This window comes from Helianthus annuus, chromosome 11, assembly GCF_002127325.2.
Source record: "Helianthus annuus cultivar XRQ/B chromosome 11, HanXRQr2.0-SUNRISE, whole genome shotgun sequence".
Lineage (NCBI taxonomy): Eukaryota > Viridiplantae > Streptophyta > Magnoliopsida > Asterales > Asteraceae > Helianthus > Helianthus annuus.
In genome coordinates, this window is record NC_035443.2 from 108,083,479 (window position 1) to 108,097,486 (window position 14,008).

At 35.1% G+C, this 14,008-nt stretch overlaps 1 protein-coding gene across 6 annotated transcripts; it reads right to left on the reverse strand.

The window, feature by feature from the left end:
- Positions 1-2,709: 2,709 nt before the first annotated feature.
- On the reverse strand, positions 2,710-11,022 carry LOC110865421. Of its 6 annotated transcripts, XM_035979444.1 has the most exons (9): positions 7,809-9,426; positions 4,809-7,720; positions 4,552-4,638; positions 4,117-4,266; positions 3,880-4,033; positions 3,489-3,718; positions 3,305-3,386; positions 3,104-3,160; positions 2,710-2,995 (listed from the first exon to the last, which is right to left on the reverse strand). In XM_035979444.1, the coding sequence occupies exons 1-3, from the start codon at positions 9,301-9,303 to the stop codon at positions 4,624-4,626; spliced, it is 4,422 nt and encodes a 1,473-aa protein (XP_035835337.1). In that variant the 5' UTR covers positions 9,304-9,426; the 3' UTR covers positions 2,710-2,995; positions 3,104-3,160; positions 3,305-3,386; positions 3,489-3,718; positions 3,880-4,033; positions 4,117-4,266; positions 4,552-4,623. The 6 variants fall into 6 exon arrangements, 5 of the variants coding, with proteins under 5 accessions (XP_035835337.1, XP_035835336.1, XP_035835339.1 ...); XM_035979443.1 differs by lacking the exon at positions 3,104-3,160; XR_004871778.1 differs by lacking the exons at positions 3,104-3,160; positions 3,880-4,033; positions 4,117-4,266; ... (1 more) ...; positions 4,809-7,720; positions 7,809-9,426 and adding exons at positions 9,433-9,477; positions 9,587-9,697; positions 10,643-11,022 and having other exon boundaries at positions 2,779-2,995.
- Positions 11,023-14,008: the final 2,986 nt, after the last annotated feature.

Genomic DNA, 14,008 nt, shown 5'->3' on the forward strand with positions numbered 1-14,008 from the left:
ACTTGCTTGATTTGATGTTATCTTAAAATATCAAAATCATTACGTGTATTTGATTAGCATACTTTAAAGATTTTAACTTTTAAAACACTTTAAAGATTTTAACTTTTAAAACATTGAAAATATCACACATGTGATATATTGCATGGTTTATCATAACATGATTGTTCCATCATAACCTTCGATCTCTAAAGTAACAAAAGTAACGTGATATATTGCATGGTTTATCATAACTTTGATCTCTAAAATAACAAAAGTAACGTGATATATTGTATGGTTTATCATAACATGTTTGTTTTTATTATAACCTATGATCTCTTAGGTAACTCAAACAAAATTTATATTTAACAAAAAGGATTTAATTTCTTTTAAGATACAAATCATAACCTTCGATCTCTTAAATTACTCAAACGAAATTTATATTTAACTTGGCAAGTATGATTGAAATGAGAATAATAAATTTCATTTATATTTAACAAAAAAAAAATTAATTTCTTTTAAGATACAAATATGCATACTTCACAAGTACAATACTTATAGAAATATATACTTTATTAACAAATTCTATGAACCAATTATATTGATGATTACAAAATTTATCATAAAAATAGAATTTACATAGAACCAGAATATTTTATTGCATTTAACCCGGTAGGTCTTTTTTTAACGGTAAATTTGGATCACTGATAGATCACTGGAGTATCATCGTGCCACGAACGGAATCATCTGATCATATCCATCTCTACTAGACATTAATGTCTGAACACCTAATCAAGAGTAAACCAAATAAATCTGAAAAAACTCTCTTGTGAGAATCGCACCTAGAACCTAATAGTCCTTAGGCCTTATCTCATCTCTAAGACTTAACCCCGTAGTTAATTAAATAAATATTTAACTTTACCAGTTCATCACTTTTTCTTATCCATACTCTATATATACTTTGCGTTAATAAGTATAAACTGAAGAATGATTTTTCAAAATATATTTAATATAAGACAAAAGATCAAATACAAATAACTTTAACGTACAAAACGTACAAACTGAAGGTTTTGCTGAAGAACGCGGTGACATTTTCGTAATTATTTACTCGTAGAGTAATTATCAAAATTACTCTATAAATGATCTTGTAAGGTAAGTTTGATCTTTTAGAGTAATTTTGTAAAATGTTCTTGTAGAGTAATTTTGATCTTGTAGCGTAATTATCAAAATTACTCTACAAGTGTATCTTGTAGGGTAATTTTGATCTTGTATGGTAATTATCAAAATTACTCTAAAAATGTATCAAAATTACTCTGCAAGTTTATCAAACAACATACAATTCAAAATTACTCTAAAAATCATTTGTAGAGTAATTATGATACTCTACAAAATTACCTTACAAGATTAAAATTACCATACAAGATCATTTGTAGAGTAATTATGATACTCTACAAAATTACTATACAAAATCATTTGTAGAGTAATTATGATACTCTACAAAATTACCTTACAAGATTAAAATTAACATATAAGATCATTTGTAAAGTAATTATGATACTCTATAAAATTACTCTAGAAGATCAAAATTACCATACAAGATCATTTGTAGGGTAATTTTGATAATTATTTTATAAGTAAATAATTACGAAAATACCACCTCATTTTTTTAGCTTTTTATGCATTTCGTATGTTTTATATGATAAGGCACTTTGTACGTAAACTTTACTCTTAATATAATATATAACATAATTAAACCAATTTACATTTTATTCTAGCTTAAATAGATATTTAGCTTTTAGATATGGTTTTGTTTTCTTTCATGTGCAAGTACCATGTAGCATGATGATAAGTCACATTTTCCCAACATTACATGTTATTTAGTTTGTCCATATTAACCAAATCATGATATAAATTGGATGGCCCACCATACAAGATTTAGAAACCACTAGTATAAAGTGATGGGCTCAGTCAATGGGCTTTATCATGCCCACCAATTATTTCTTAGGTATTTCTTGTACAGTTGTACTTGTGTCTATAAAGCCATGAAGGTACATTATTTTGTTTCACCTTATTGTAGTTATTGTAATTTAAAATATTTGACTAAGTACAATAAATAATATCCATGTACATTTGAGTTTCCGAAAATGTATATACTTATTTTATAATCACCTGTGTGATTCTTTAAGCATGGATTTTCTTGTATGGTATTAGATGGATAACTCTTAAACTATCAGTAATGGTTAATGCGTTTAAAATGGTCTTTTTCGTCATATCATCATCATAACGTTTCTTTAAAAAATATTATAATGGTTAACGCTCTTAATGGCATGTCAATCATTACTTTCCACTTTTTTCCTCTGCATTTGGCATTATAATAGAAACGTATCTCCTTCTTCATGTTCCTATAACGCTCATAGGGTGGTTTTGAGGGCATATCAAACCTCATCACGCCTTTATAATGCCCTTTACGCATGACCAGATTATATATATTACTCATATATGATAACGAAGCTATAGTTTAAAGACGTGTCTTTGTTTAAACAGTAATAAAGTGTAATTAATTGTAGATTTATTGAATATACTATTATCAACTAATTTATAATGAAAAAAAATATAATTAATGATTAATATTTGATATATATTTTAGGATTCATTATCCAATATTTAATGTTCGATATTTAATATGTAATATTTAACTAGTAGAATAACGCCGCGCTGCGGCGGGGCAAAAAATTGCAAGAAAGCACATGTAAAGATGTCATTGCGAGTTTGTTTTAACTAAACGCTAGCTAGATGCCAAAGTGATTGCAAATCCTTTGTTAATCGACATGTTTAATATGTTCGAAAGTGTCGGAAACAATTATATTTACATAAACAGTGTTACTCTAGCTATTCTATCAGCCTAAATTAAGGAAACGCAAAGCATTTAAGATGTCCTAAGTTGTTGCCAAAATAGTTGCTCTTCAGCTGTTCCATTGTATTGCTGTTTGATTTTAATGCAACATGTGCATAGATGTTCCTGTATAAAAAAGTATTAGGATATGATAAATTGAGAATTTAAATTTCAGTAAAGGTAGACTGGCAAATTATGTAGAAATGTGGAAAATATATCTATAGGATTTCATACTATAATAAATTAGAAGTTGAACGTGACGGCATACATAGCTTGTAAGTCCTACTGATGCTTTTAAAACACACATCCAAGCATGTTGACATTGAGAATAAAGTTAAATATTTCTAGTATTATAAAAATGAAAAGCCAAATATTATAACAAATGACTTTGTGAATGAAGTCAATGCAACCGCATTTAAAACGAAGAATTCTTACCTGAGGTTATAGTGCTGTAGGGCAGGCTATAAGTGTTCCTGTTTGATTGTGTCAGCCATGACGGTTTTCTGTGATTCTATTTCTAGTGAAGGGAAAAGAGACACATCAGGCGTGTCAAAAACGTGAAAACATAATAATGATATTAAGCAATCACGAAATTAACGCATCATCCCATTTGACTCACAGATTCGGAAGCTTTTGTGTTGAGGATCGCAACGCGATAAGCACCAGCAGTTTCGTTCCCGTCAGCAGGTCGGAGCATGAGGATGTTGGGCATGGTTCGGAAACTTGATATATGTTCTATGGGCTGATGAGTGGGCCCGTCCTCCCTTAGACCAATCGAATCGTGGGTCATGACGTAAATCACTCTAGATTTGGATAGTGCAGCAAGTCTAATGGCGGGTGTCATGTAATCTGTGAAAACAAAGGAAGTTGCATAGTAGGGAATGAGTCCTTTTATGTGATGAGTGATTCCGTTAAATTTACCCATCTGCCCAGTAATCAATAGACTACAACCAGAATTAAGCTTTTCATAAATGAAGGTGTTAAAATTGTCACGTAGAGCAGAAACTAACTGGTAGAGCTTTTTCCCAATCAACGGGCAATTCATCGCTGATAATAGGCTTCAACTCTGTGGCATCTTCCTTGTACTTGTTCTCATATGCCGCAAACTTTTCATTCCACTCGGTTTCAACAACTTTTCCTTCAGAAATGTTACGACTCCAATGCCTACACACAAATTCTCAATCCGTTTAGCCGATTTTCTACATTCTAATGTGACGACTCAAATTACGAACACAAACATGACGTACTTTTTAACATCATCAGGCACATGAAACGCCTGGTGGGCCCATCCAAGATTTTTTTCTTGTGGCCTCAACTTCCTTAGCTCCCAACGCGCTACCATGAGCACTATATGAGTTAGCTTTGTTTGGTGATCCAAAACCAATCGTCGGCGTAACCTATATAGATAAAAGTTAGTCAAACAATAAAAAGAAGCAGAAAAATAGAAGACAATGATCCACACAAACTAATCTTCAACATATATAACCAGTGGCGGATCCAGGATTTTTTTCACCGGGTTCCTTTTGCTAGATTTTCACTAATTCTCACTATTTTTTTCTAAATCATATAAAATTTCCACTATTTTTTTCATTTTTTTCCAAACCGAGGAGGTTCCCGGGAACCCCCAAAACACCCCTGGATCCGCCACTGTATATAACCAAAAAGATTCTTAATAAGTTTACAATTCTCATCTTCTACGGATCTTTGCGAAGTCTCCTGTTGAAAGTGGATGTCTTTTCAATCTCCATGTGTGTTCACTGGTTTTGCAGCTGTACAAAAAGAATAAGGTGGTTTTATTGGTAAAAAAAGAACATGCACTGAAATTATTGGTAGACAAAGCAGACTAAAGTAAATTTTATTAGAAGACAATTGCAACAATAATAAACATATTAAAACAGCAAAAACAACATGTATACGATAAATGATGTGTTAAAATAACCTGATTATTTCTGATAAGATGCATCAATTCAGAGAAGACAACATTTTTTGTTGTCTCAGCAGAATTGTATTCATCGGAAGTAAGTAGTATTTTAAGTGAATTTGGTGATGTAGCACGTGAAAGGGCAACATATAATTGGCCATGGGTAAATACTGGTTGTGGAAGATAGACACCAATTTTTTTGAGAGACTGGCCTTGGCTTTTATTTATTGTCATAGCGTAACAAATTTTTAATGGAAATTGGCGCCTGGTAAAGACAAATGGCATATCTTTATCGTTTTGAACAAATTTTATTCTAGGTATATATACACGGCGACCAGTTGAAGTGCCAGTTATTACGTATGCTTCAATTATTCTAGGCAACAATTGCGATACTAATAGTCGTGTGCCATTGCATAGACCTAATGTTTGATTTATATTTCGAAGTAAGATAACAGGAGTATTAACTTTTAAATTAAGCTTATGAGGGGGAATGCTAGGAAAACTTAGCTCGTTCAAGTATTCTTGTGGGTATAAAGTTTCACAGTCAGCGGCATTTTGCATATGAGGTACCATGCTATCATGACTGATGTATGTCCTGCTTTCACCGGGAATCATATTTAAGATGATATTATTTATCTGATCAGCTGTATCATTCTTTGGGCAAACAATTGCTCTATTCGACAAATTTTCAGCACATGGATTAGCAAGTATCGAATCATTATACACAAAGCGGATGAGAGATTGGAGAGCATCTTCAGTTGGTGTAATTAGGAATCGTGATGGTATGTGAACAATTCTTGTATTTAAAGGATCTTCTGTATCAAGTTCTCCTGTTAAGCCATCACCAATAGAAAGTAACCATGAAGCAAATTCAGCAGAGGCTTGTGCAGAAGCTGTGTTATCAGTTAGATCTTTTAGACGCATGTTTTCAGACAATGTGTAAAGTGTGAAAAATGGCCATAAATAAGACTTTGGTAATGTTGAATCAATGATCTCTGAACGTGTACACCTAGGTTTGACTGGCAACGTCTGACGGAAGTCCCCACCAAGAAGTATAGATTTACCACCAAATGGACGTGTCTCATCTTCAAGAATATCTTTCAGAGTTCTATCCAAACATTCAAGACACCGGCGATCACTCATTGGAGCCTCATCCCAGATTATAAGTGCAGTTTGTTTCAAAAGGTCAGCAAGTTGAGTATTTTTTTTAATATCGCAGTTAGACTTATCCGTTAAATTTGTAGGTATGTGAAACCTTGAGTGTGCTGTCCTGCCCGAGGGTAATAAGAGAGCCGCAATCCCGGAAGCTGCAACTGCTAACACGATTTTTCCAATGGATCTAAACAAAGATATTATTGTAGTCCACAAGAAAGTTTTTCCAGTTCCACCATGCCCATAAACAAATATTAACACCTGTGATTCAGTAGTTGTTGAATCTTTGACGACATTGTAGACTTGAAGCTGGTCCGCATTGAGTAACGAATGCATTTCAGAATGTTGTGAGGCTAGTACAGCTCTATCGTAGCATATCTCTTCCATTAGAAGTCGGTTCCTTAAAGTTGCGAGAATTGTTGTAGGAGGTAATGGAAGACCAAAATCTTTTAGTGATTTAGATGGAGTAGCAGAGTTTAACAGTCTTTCTATTTCCAGAAGCAAATGTTGTTGTAAATCATGATCATTTACGTAGAAATCAGGATTCGACGAAGCAGAATTAAGAGCTAGAAGCATATCGTCAGCCATCTTTCTCCACTCAGATTCCCATAAAGCTAAAGGTTGACTTACCTCACAAAAAAGAAGCATATGGCAGAATAGGGATCGCAATTCAGAAGATGTGGCCCAGGTAGAAGCTTCGGCAAAGGCTGTTTGCCACTCTCTATCATCACCAGTTAAACCCAACGCATCACATGCCGCACGAAAGGTTGTGTAGGTGGTGTTTGAGACGGTACGAATGTCATCGAATGACTTACAACCTTTTTGATGAGAAAGCAACGTGCGTAAATAAAAGAGTTCACCAGAAGTTGGATGAACATACACAAGGCGGCCAATTGCACCTGTTCTCATTTGAGCTCTATAAATCCAACATTTTGCGGAAACATCCCAACGATATCTAGAAGGATAGTTGGTATAAGTAAGATCCCGTCCATTTGAATCCGCATTATTGTTAGACAACCACTCGGTTAAAGTAGTCTTTCCAAACGATGGATTGTTGATAATAGACTGAAGATTGTGATTATCTCTAAATGTTACATTCTGCATGTTTTCCAAATGAACTGCAAGGATTTGAACAGCGGGATGTCTTTCGTGAATAGGGAAATTCAAAATTCTCCATGATGCCTCATGCGGGCAAATAAATCTTCCATCCAAAAAATTAATTACCTCATTGACTACAGGAGGCTCATGGGTTGATGTTGAAGCTGAGTTTTGGTGAGCTCTGTAGATTGCAAATCTAACACGGTCTGCTCCTTTTGAGATGTATTTAAAAAGGTATTTGATCATCATGTTCCAGCCACAGTACTCTACGTTTATATGCGCATTAAAACGGCTACACAATCGTTTGTTGTAAGGAACAACGTAACCGTTATCAATTTGGATGCCACTTCTCAACGTGTGATGTTGGCCTTGAAGCCTTTTATAATGAGCATACCCAGCCTTATCAAATTGGGTTTCGGATTGAAAAGGCTTTGGAAACCGTTTTGAACATTTACCTTCATGCATACAAGGACTATTAGGATTTAATAGTCCACAAGGGCCATGGATCATACACTCTGTAATTGTTTTATACAGAGAGAATTCTGTACAAGGATCAGGAAACTGAGCTGTCACATATGAGTCAATGTCAGAAGCGTCTCGTATTTTATATGGATCTGTGACCCAAAGAAGAGTATGACAATGTGGCAATCCTCTTTTTTGAAACTCAATAGTATACAAATCTGTTAAAATAACAACAAAGAAGAATGTTACATCACAGATTCTAAAAGGGTTAACCAAAGGTAAGAGAAAAACATGAGGAATACTAACATGCTGCTACATCACCAAACGTTTTATCTTCTTTCATAAATTTGACGAATTCAATAACCTTCATCTGAAAAACGCGGGATATGATATCTGGCCGATCTTCAGCATGCAAACAATTAACCTTATTGAGATGCCTAGCAATCTCCGGCCACTTAACATTACACGTAAATGTTATAAAGTACTGCGGATTACCATGGACTCTACAAATTGCAAGTGCATCTTGATAATGTTTATACATATACCTTGGACCGCCTGTGAATGATGAAGGCAAAAATATTCTTTTACCTATTGACCGAGAATCTGTATCTCCTCTTGAAAGAGCATCGTACATGCCGGCAACATACTCGGAACGAAACAGATTTTGGTTTGCATTTATATAATCTAAGCGGCTTTGTTCTATACATGTGTATGCATCAACTAAGTATTGTTGGAAGAGCCTACCACCCTTTAAGAGAAGAGAGTACACACCAGCACGATCATGAATCTGATAGCTATAGTACATGTTTACTGTAAGGTTTTTATCTCGTGAAGCATTTGGAAGGCGTCGATGAAGTCTAGGGGACCAACCCTGCTCACCGAAAGGGAAAAGCAGCGGATACTGCAATGGCATATAAGATGGGTGGAGCTTGCTTACCCTTTGAGCTGTACCATTCTTTTTATGAAGAATAATGTCATACGTGCTAGCGTTTGAGTCATCACCATGTACAATAGCACCCAATGTACCAGGAGCAGGCGCGTCATATCTTCTGTCTGGGACATTGTTATAAAGACGAATACTAAAGTCTGGTCCACCTTCTATATCGCATAGTTCGAAAGCATTTTTGAAGACGCGAACATATTCATTGATTGACTTCAAAGTGTCACTGAGGCTACTTACAATAGCAGGTGAAAGGCCGTTTTGATCTGTTCCAGCAAAAAATCTGAGTCTGTTTGCTATCTCATTTTGTGTATCGTAAACATACATTTGCAAAAAACGTGGCTTTTCATTTGGCGGAGGACATAAAGAGCCAATCCAATGTGAAATCTGACCTGAAACCTTAAAAACATAGGGGCCACGTCCGTCGTTTATATTTTCTTCAACATCTGCACCAAAAGACGTCATAGCGAACATGCTGTTATAAAGTCTAATTCTTTCCAAGAAACCAGAGTCGTCAAATAATTGTTTGATAACAGGTGGTGGCTGAAGAGGAAAAGGCATTGCGACAGTTCCTGATTTGCAACATTGATTATACCTTGGATGATTTGACCGTGAAATGTGAACAACCCTTTCAGCAAACCAGAACATAGCACTACAATATTGACACACACAAACACAATCACCGCAGTCGAAATATGTAGGAAGCGGGGTGCGTTCTTCTTGAGATGATGCGTACCGAGCACATGTCACTGGCTCTAACATTCTTGATACCCTACGCAAACGACTGCTATGTGATGATTCACCAATTTCATAGGTACTAAACTCTCTTCGACGCTTACCAGAGGCTCCTCTTGGAATCATTTTGGTTTATACGCTAAACAGCGTTAGTAAAGATGAAATACGTAGATAAATATAAATAAAGCTAAAAAACCTGAGATAAGCAAAGATAGATCATGCATAAAATCAACAATACAAAAACGATAACATTACCATTTTCAACAGGTAAGCCTTCAAAGGCTAACCACAACTCAAGACCTGCAATGTAGAAGAAAGATCGAATATTCATAAGATACAATCAAGAGAGAAAATTAACTACACAAATCATATTATGCACAAAATTAGGGAAAAAAGAGAGAAAATTAACCTGAAACAGTGTGATAACTAAGGTGTGTGGCGAACTAAAAAGCTCCATGATGTTATTATTAGTTGAGAAGCTCAGGGGCCCTCTTGGTGTCTCTACCGATCACCATCACACCTACGATTAATTATAACACAATTCTTTTCAATTTCCAGGTAAAAAATTTTTAAGAAAGCATTAATTAGTTTTTGTTAACGGGTCAATTTCGGTTATGTTTTTGCACACGCTACATAACCTCTCTTCGTTTCACCGTCACCCTCCATATACCACCATAAAGGTTACCGATTGATGACATTAATTAATTTTTTATATAAAATGGACAAAAAGAGCTTGTAGGCCAGTCGACCCGATATCACAATCATGGCCCATTCTGTGTCTTCAACTGTATCCATGACAGCCATTCAATAAGAACTAAACCACCATAGTTTGCAATGAGCACTAATTTTCAATTCCTATCTAAACCTTTAATATATATATATATATATATATATATTCTACTTCTAGGTCTCCAAATTGCACACCGGGGTGGACGAACGTACGTTTTGGTTGGAAGGGGAACCCACTCAACTTCATATAATTAGTGTTAATCTTTGAATTGAGATAACTGGGCCCTTTTGATTTACCTAACAGCCCCCCCCCCCCCCCCCCCCCCCCCTAAAGGCCCCTTGACTACCAAATGCAATCCGATATTAAAATTCTCCATTCCAAACTTTCAGTTAAACTACAGCAGGTATATCAAGGTTTGACTGAGCAATCAAGGTTAAAATGAGTTTTAACATAAGTTCTATGATTCAAAACTTGCAAATAAATTGCAACATCCGTTCTTTACAAAATCCTCCACCTGGCTTTCTTTGGCACACATATGTTAAAATCAATTTTAAGCTTTTTTTGTTTGTTTTATTGTAATATTTATAGTCAGTTTTACATAGATTTTGTTTTTTCATTATACCTTTTGCCCTTAGTGGTCCACAAGCAGGGGAAATATACGTATCAAAGAAGATAATACCACAAGCTATGAAATAGACTCACGACACAACAGATTTCAGAAAGGGGCCAACGTACCAGTACATCGGAGCTCTGCCGGAGCTCCCCTGCCGCCACCGCCCGCGGTGCCGCCGTCATCATCACTTGCTCCTGGTGTCTCTCTCTCTAACTTCAGTCTCTCTCTCTAAAATTGCTGGATGTCAGTGTACAAATATCGGTGAGGTCAGGTTGCGAGTTAGGTGTGTACAAGAAGGAGGGGTGTTCTGAGTGTGGTGTGCTTGCCTGATCGTTTGGCCGGAAGGCGGAATAGATGGCGGAAGTAGCTCCGGTGATCGGTCAAGTGGGAAAAGGGGGAAGAGTCGGTGTGCGGCAGTTCATGTAGGGTTTTGGTTTTAATAACAGCTTGCTAACGGCCGTTACCGTTAAAACACTATTGCTCGGTTATGTCTTGAATTGATAATATATATAAATAGTCAGTATTGTTGATATTTGATTTTTTGCATAAGATACTCAAATTTAATATAATTTAAAGTAATAAAGAAAAAATTTTGATACGACCAAAAAATACCGACACATAATTTACATGGATCAAACACAAGTTATATAAGATATATAAAAAACCACATAATACATATAAAAAACACTAAACAACACATAAAAAATCCTTTAAAACAAATAGTTACTATTCGTTTAGTTTTTCTATTAATAGTATACAATATACAATTTTCTTAACACTTCATATTTAATATCTAATCTTAAACTAATGATATTCATTTTTTATACTATACACACAATAAATCTTATAGTATATTTCAAATTTCTTATATCTCCAACAAACGACTAAATGTTTTAAAATTTTTGATTTCCAATCAGACTATTTTTTTTACAAATATAGTATTATATTCCGTTTTTAAAAAAATATAGGCCTTTTTTTTACAAATTATACATACTATAAATATAAATATGATATTTTGTCACATCAACCAACTTTGACCCCTCAACTTTGGTATTAACCAACTTTAACCCCTCAAGTTTAATAATGATATCTTTAGCCCCTCAACTTTGGTAATGACATCTTTAACCCCTTAACTGAACCAACTTTAGCCCCTCAACTTTTATAATAAACAACTTTAGCCCCTTAACCACAACAAACAACTTTGGCCACTCAATTTCTATAATAAACAACTTTAGTCCCTCAACTTTAATAATAACATAGCCCTTGTCCCCTTGACATATTTAGCCTCTTAACTAAAACAACTTTAGCGCATCAACTTTAATAATGCCGTGTTTAACCCCTTAACTTTAATAATGACACCCTTTAACTAAAAATCAAACAACTTTAACTCTCGCAGTTTACTCATTTTTTATCTGCGTCTCGAACCCGCAGCGGAATGTGGGTGGTAATTCACTAGTATAGTATTATATTCCATTTTAAGATATTTTTACATAAACATGTATTTTTTATAGGTTGTGATAAAGACCCTATTGGAGGGATCCAATCTTTGTACCTAATGAAAAAGATTCCTAAATTAAAGTGGTACATCATGGAGTGTCTAAGACCACCCATGTCGTGTCATCTTTATACCGTTACATATGATCAAGACCTACCACATGAAAGGAATGTTACGTTGTCATTCTTATCTTCTTTTCCTTTTTATGAAAATATCTCTTGTTTGACTTTTTATTTTTATTTCTGTTTCTAATTTTCTGACCGAATCTTGACAAATAAATGTATAAATATTGGTACAATAACTAGTTTATCTTTATTAAAACACGTAAAACTTTATAAAAGTTACTCTATGAAACATCCTTTTCTAACGATGGGGAATCCGTTAATGGAAAACGTACAGGATTCCATCAATGCCACGCTAATCAAATGGTTCAAGTAAAATATGTTAATTTTTTTTGAACGGCAACCTCACTTTATATATATATAAAGAGCCAGCAAGAGGTTGGGAAAACGAATCAAAGTCCAAACACAGCAAAACAAAAAGCCAAAGAAACCGGCAAGATTACATTAAGTTGAACTGATTAAATCAAAATTCCTCCATTTGCCCCATTCCAGCGATCTGAGGTTTGAACGGCTGCACATCCAGTAGAAGGACTCCTCTTTGATCTGCTCCGCAACTGTAGAAACAGGAATGAAAGAGTCTTCGAAGGCTTTTTTGTTCCTAGCATTCCAGATTTTCCACACCGTCACACACGCAATCATATAAACGGTCTTCTTCCAGACTTTCTGTAGGTCCCCTTGATGTCTGGATCTTCACAGAATTGTCAATCCAATCAAGAGTGCGAAATCCTCTTGATCAGAATATCACAGAATGAGTAGAAACAGAAATTACTTTCAAACCGGATCTTTATTGATTATCTATCAACTGATTACAATCAATCAAGATCCCTAACCACACACAATTCGTCCAAGACTAATGCTCTCACGAATTCTCACTCTAAAACTGTTTTGGCTGATTAACCTAAACCCTAATTCAAAGCCTTGTTTATATAACACGAGGTTGCAACTTTAGGCTAGGGTTCCTACATGGGCAAAGCCCAATTTCGTCCCCCATAACCCAATTCGTGTGGGTTTGGTTAGCCCAAACATTTCAACTAACTATTACAAAGCTAAACCCGCTAACTGTTTATCGTTTAACTAATTACAAGATATCCAAAGACCAAATCTAAGCTGTTGTCACAAATATGCACCAACACTTTCTCACCCGGGTTGTTCCTGATATAGGAGATGAAGGAGTCGAGATTATTTAAATCCATAGGAAATTTTATACGGACCCATGTGAGGATATTCCACCAAATGCACTTCGACCACAGACAATTGACGAAAATATGGTCGGAGTCTTCTTCAGCGATGCCACACCGAGGACAGTAACTATCTGGAAGGGGAATTCCCCTGCGAATGAGGCCCACTTTTGAGGCAATCTTCTCGATCAAAGCCCTCCACAACAAATAATTTGCTTTTGATGTGGCCCAATTATTCCAGGCGAAAGTCGGGCTGCCGTAATCCTCCTCTGCTGAAGCCTTTTCTATATCCAAGCGAACCTGTTTGACGGAGAAGGACCCATTCGGGTCAGTACGCCACTTCCAAATGCCTCCATCCGATACAAGATTTTCCGCGATGTTAATACCGATAGAAGAAAAATGCGGTTTGACTGAACCGACATCTTTCCAAACCCCCGGGATCGTTTTTTCCAAGGGAATAATAGAACCCGAATAATTTGACCCGCTAATGCACAACAAACAATTGAAATATATGTTATTTAATTATCTAATGCACAACAAACAATTGAAATATATGTATATGTTATTTAATTATTAAAATATATACAGAGCGTAAAAAATATAAATATGAAATTTACATATCTGCAAAAAGCAGTGTTTTAGAAAACAATTATGTAGCAAACAGTTTATATACCTTGTATATGTTAATTATAC

Coding starts and splice junctions, on each gene's coding strand:
- LOC110865421 (XM_035979442.1), bottom strand. CDS start 9,303: ATGATTCCAAGAGGAGCCTCTGGTAAGCGTCGAAGAGAGTTTAGTACC. Junction 7,721..7,808: donor GTTTGGTGATGTAGCAGCAT/GTTAGTATTCCT, acceptor TTATTTTAACAG/ATTTGTATACTATTGAGTTT.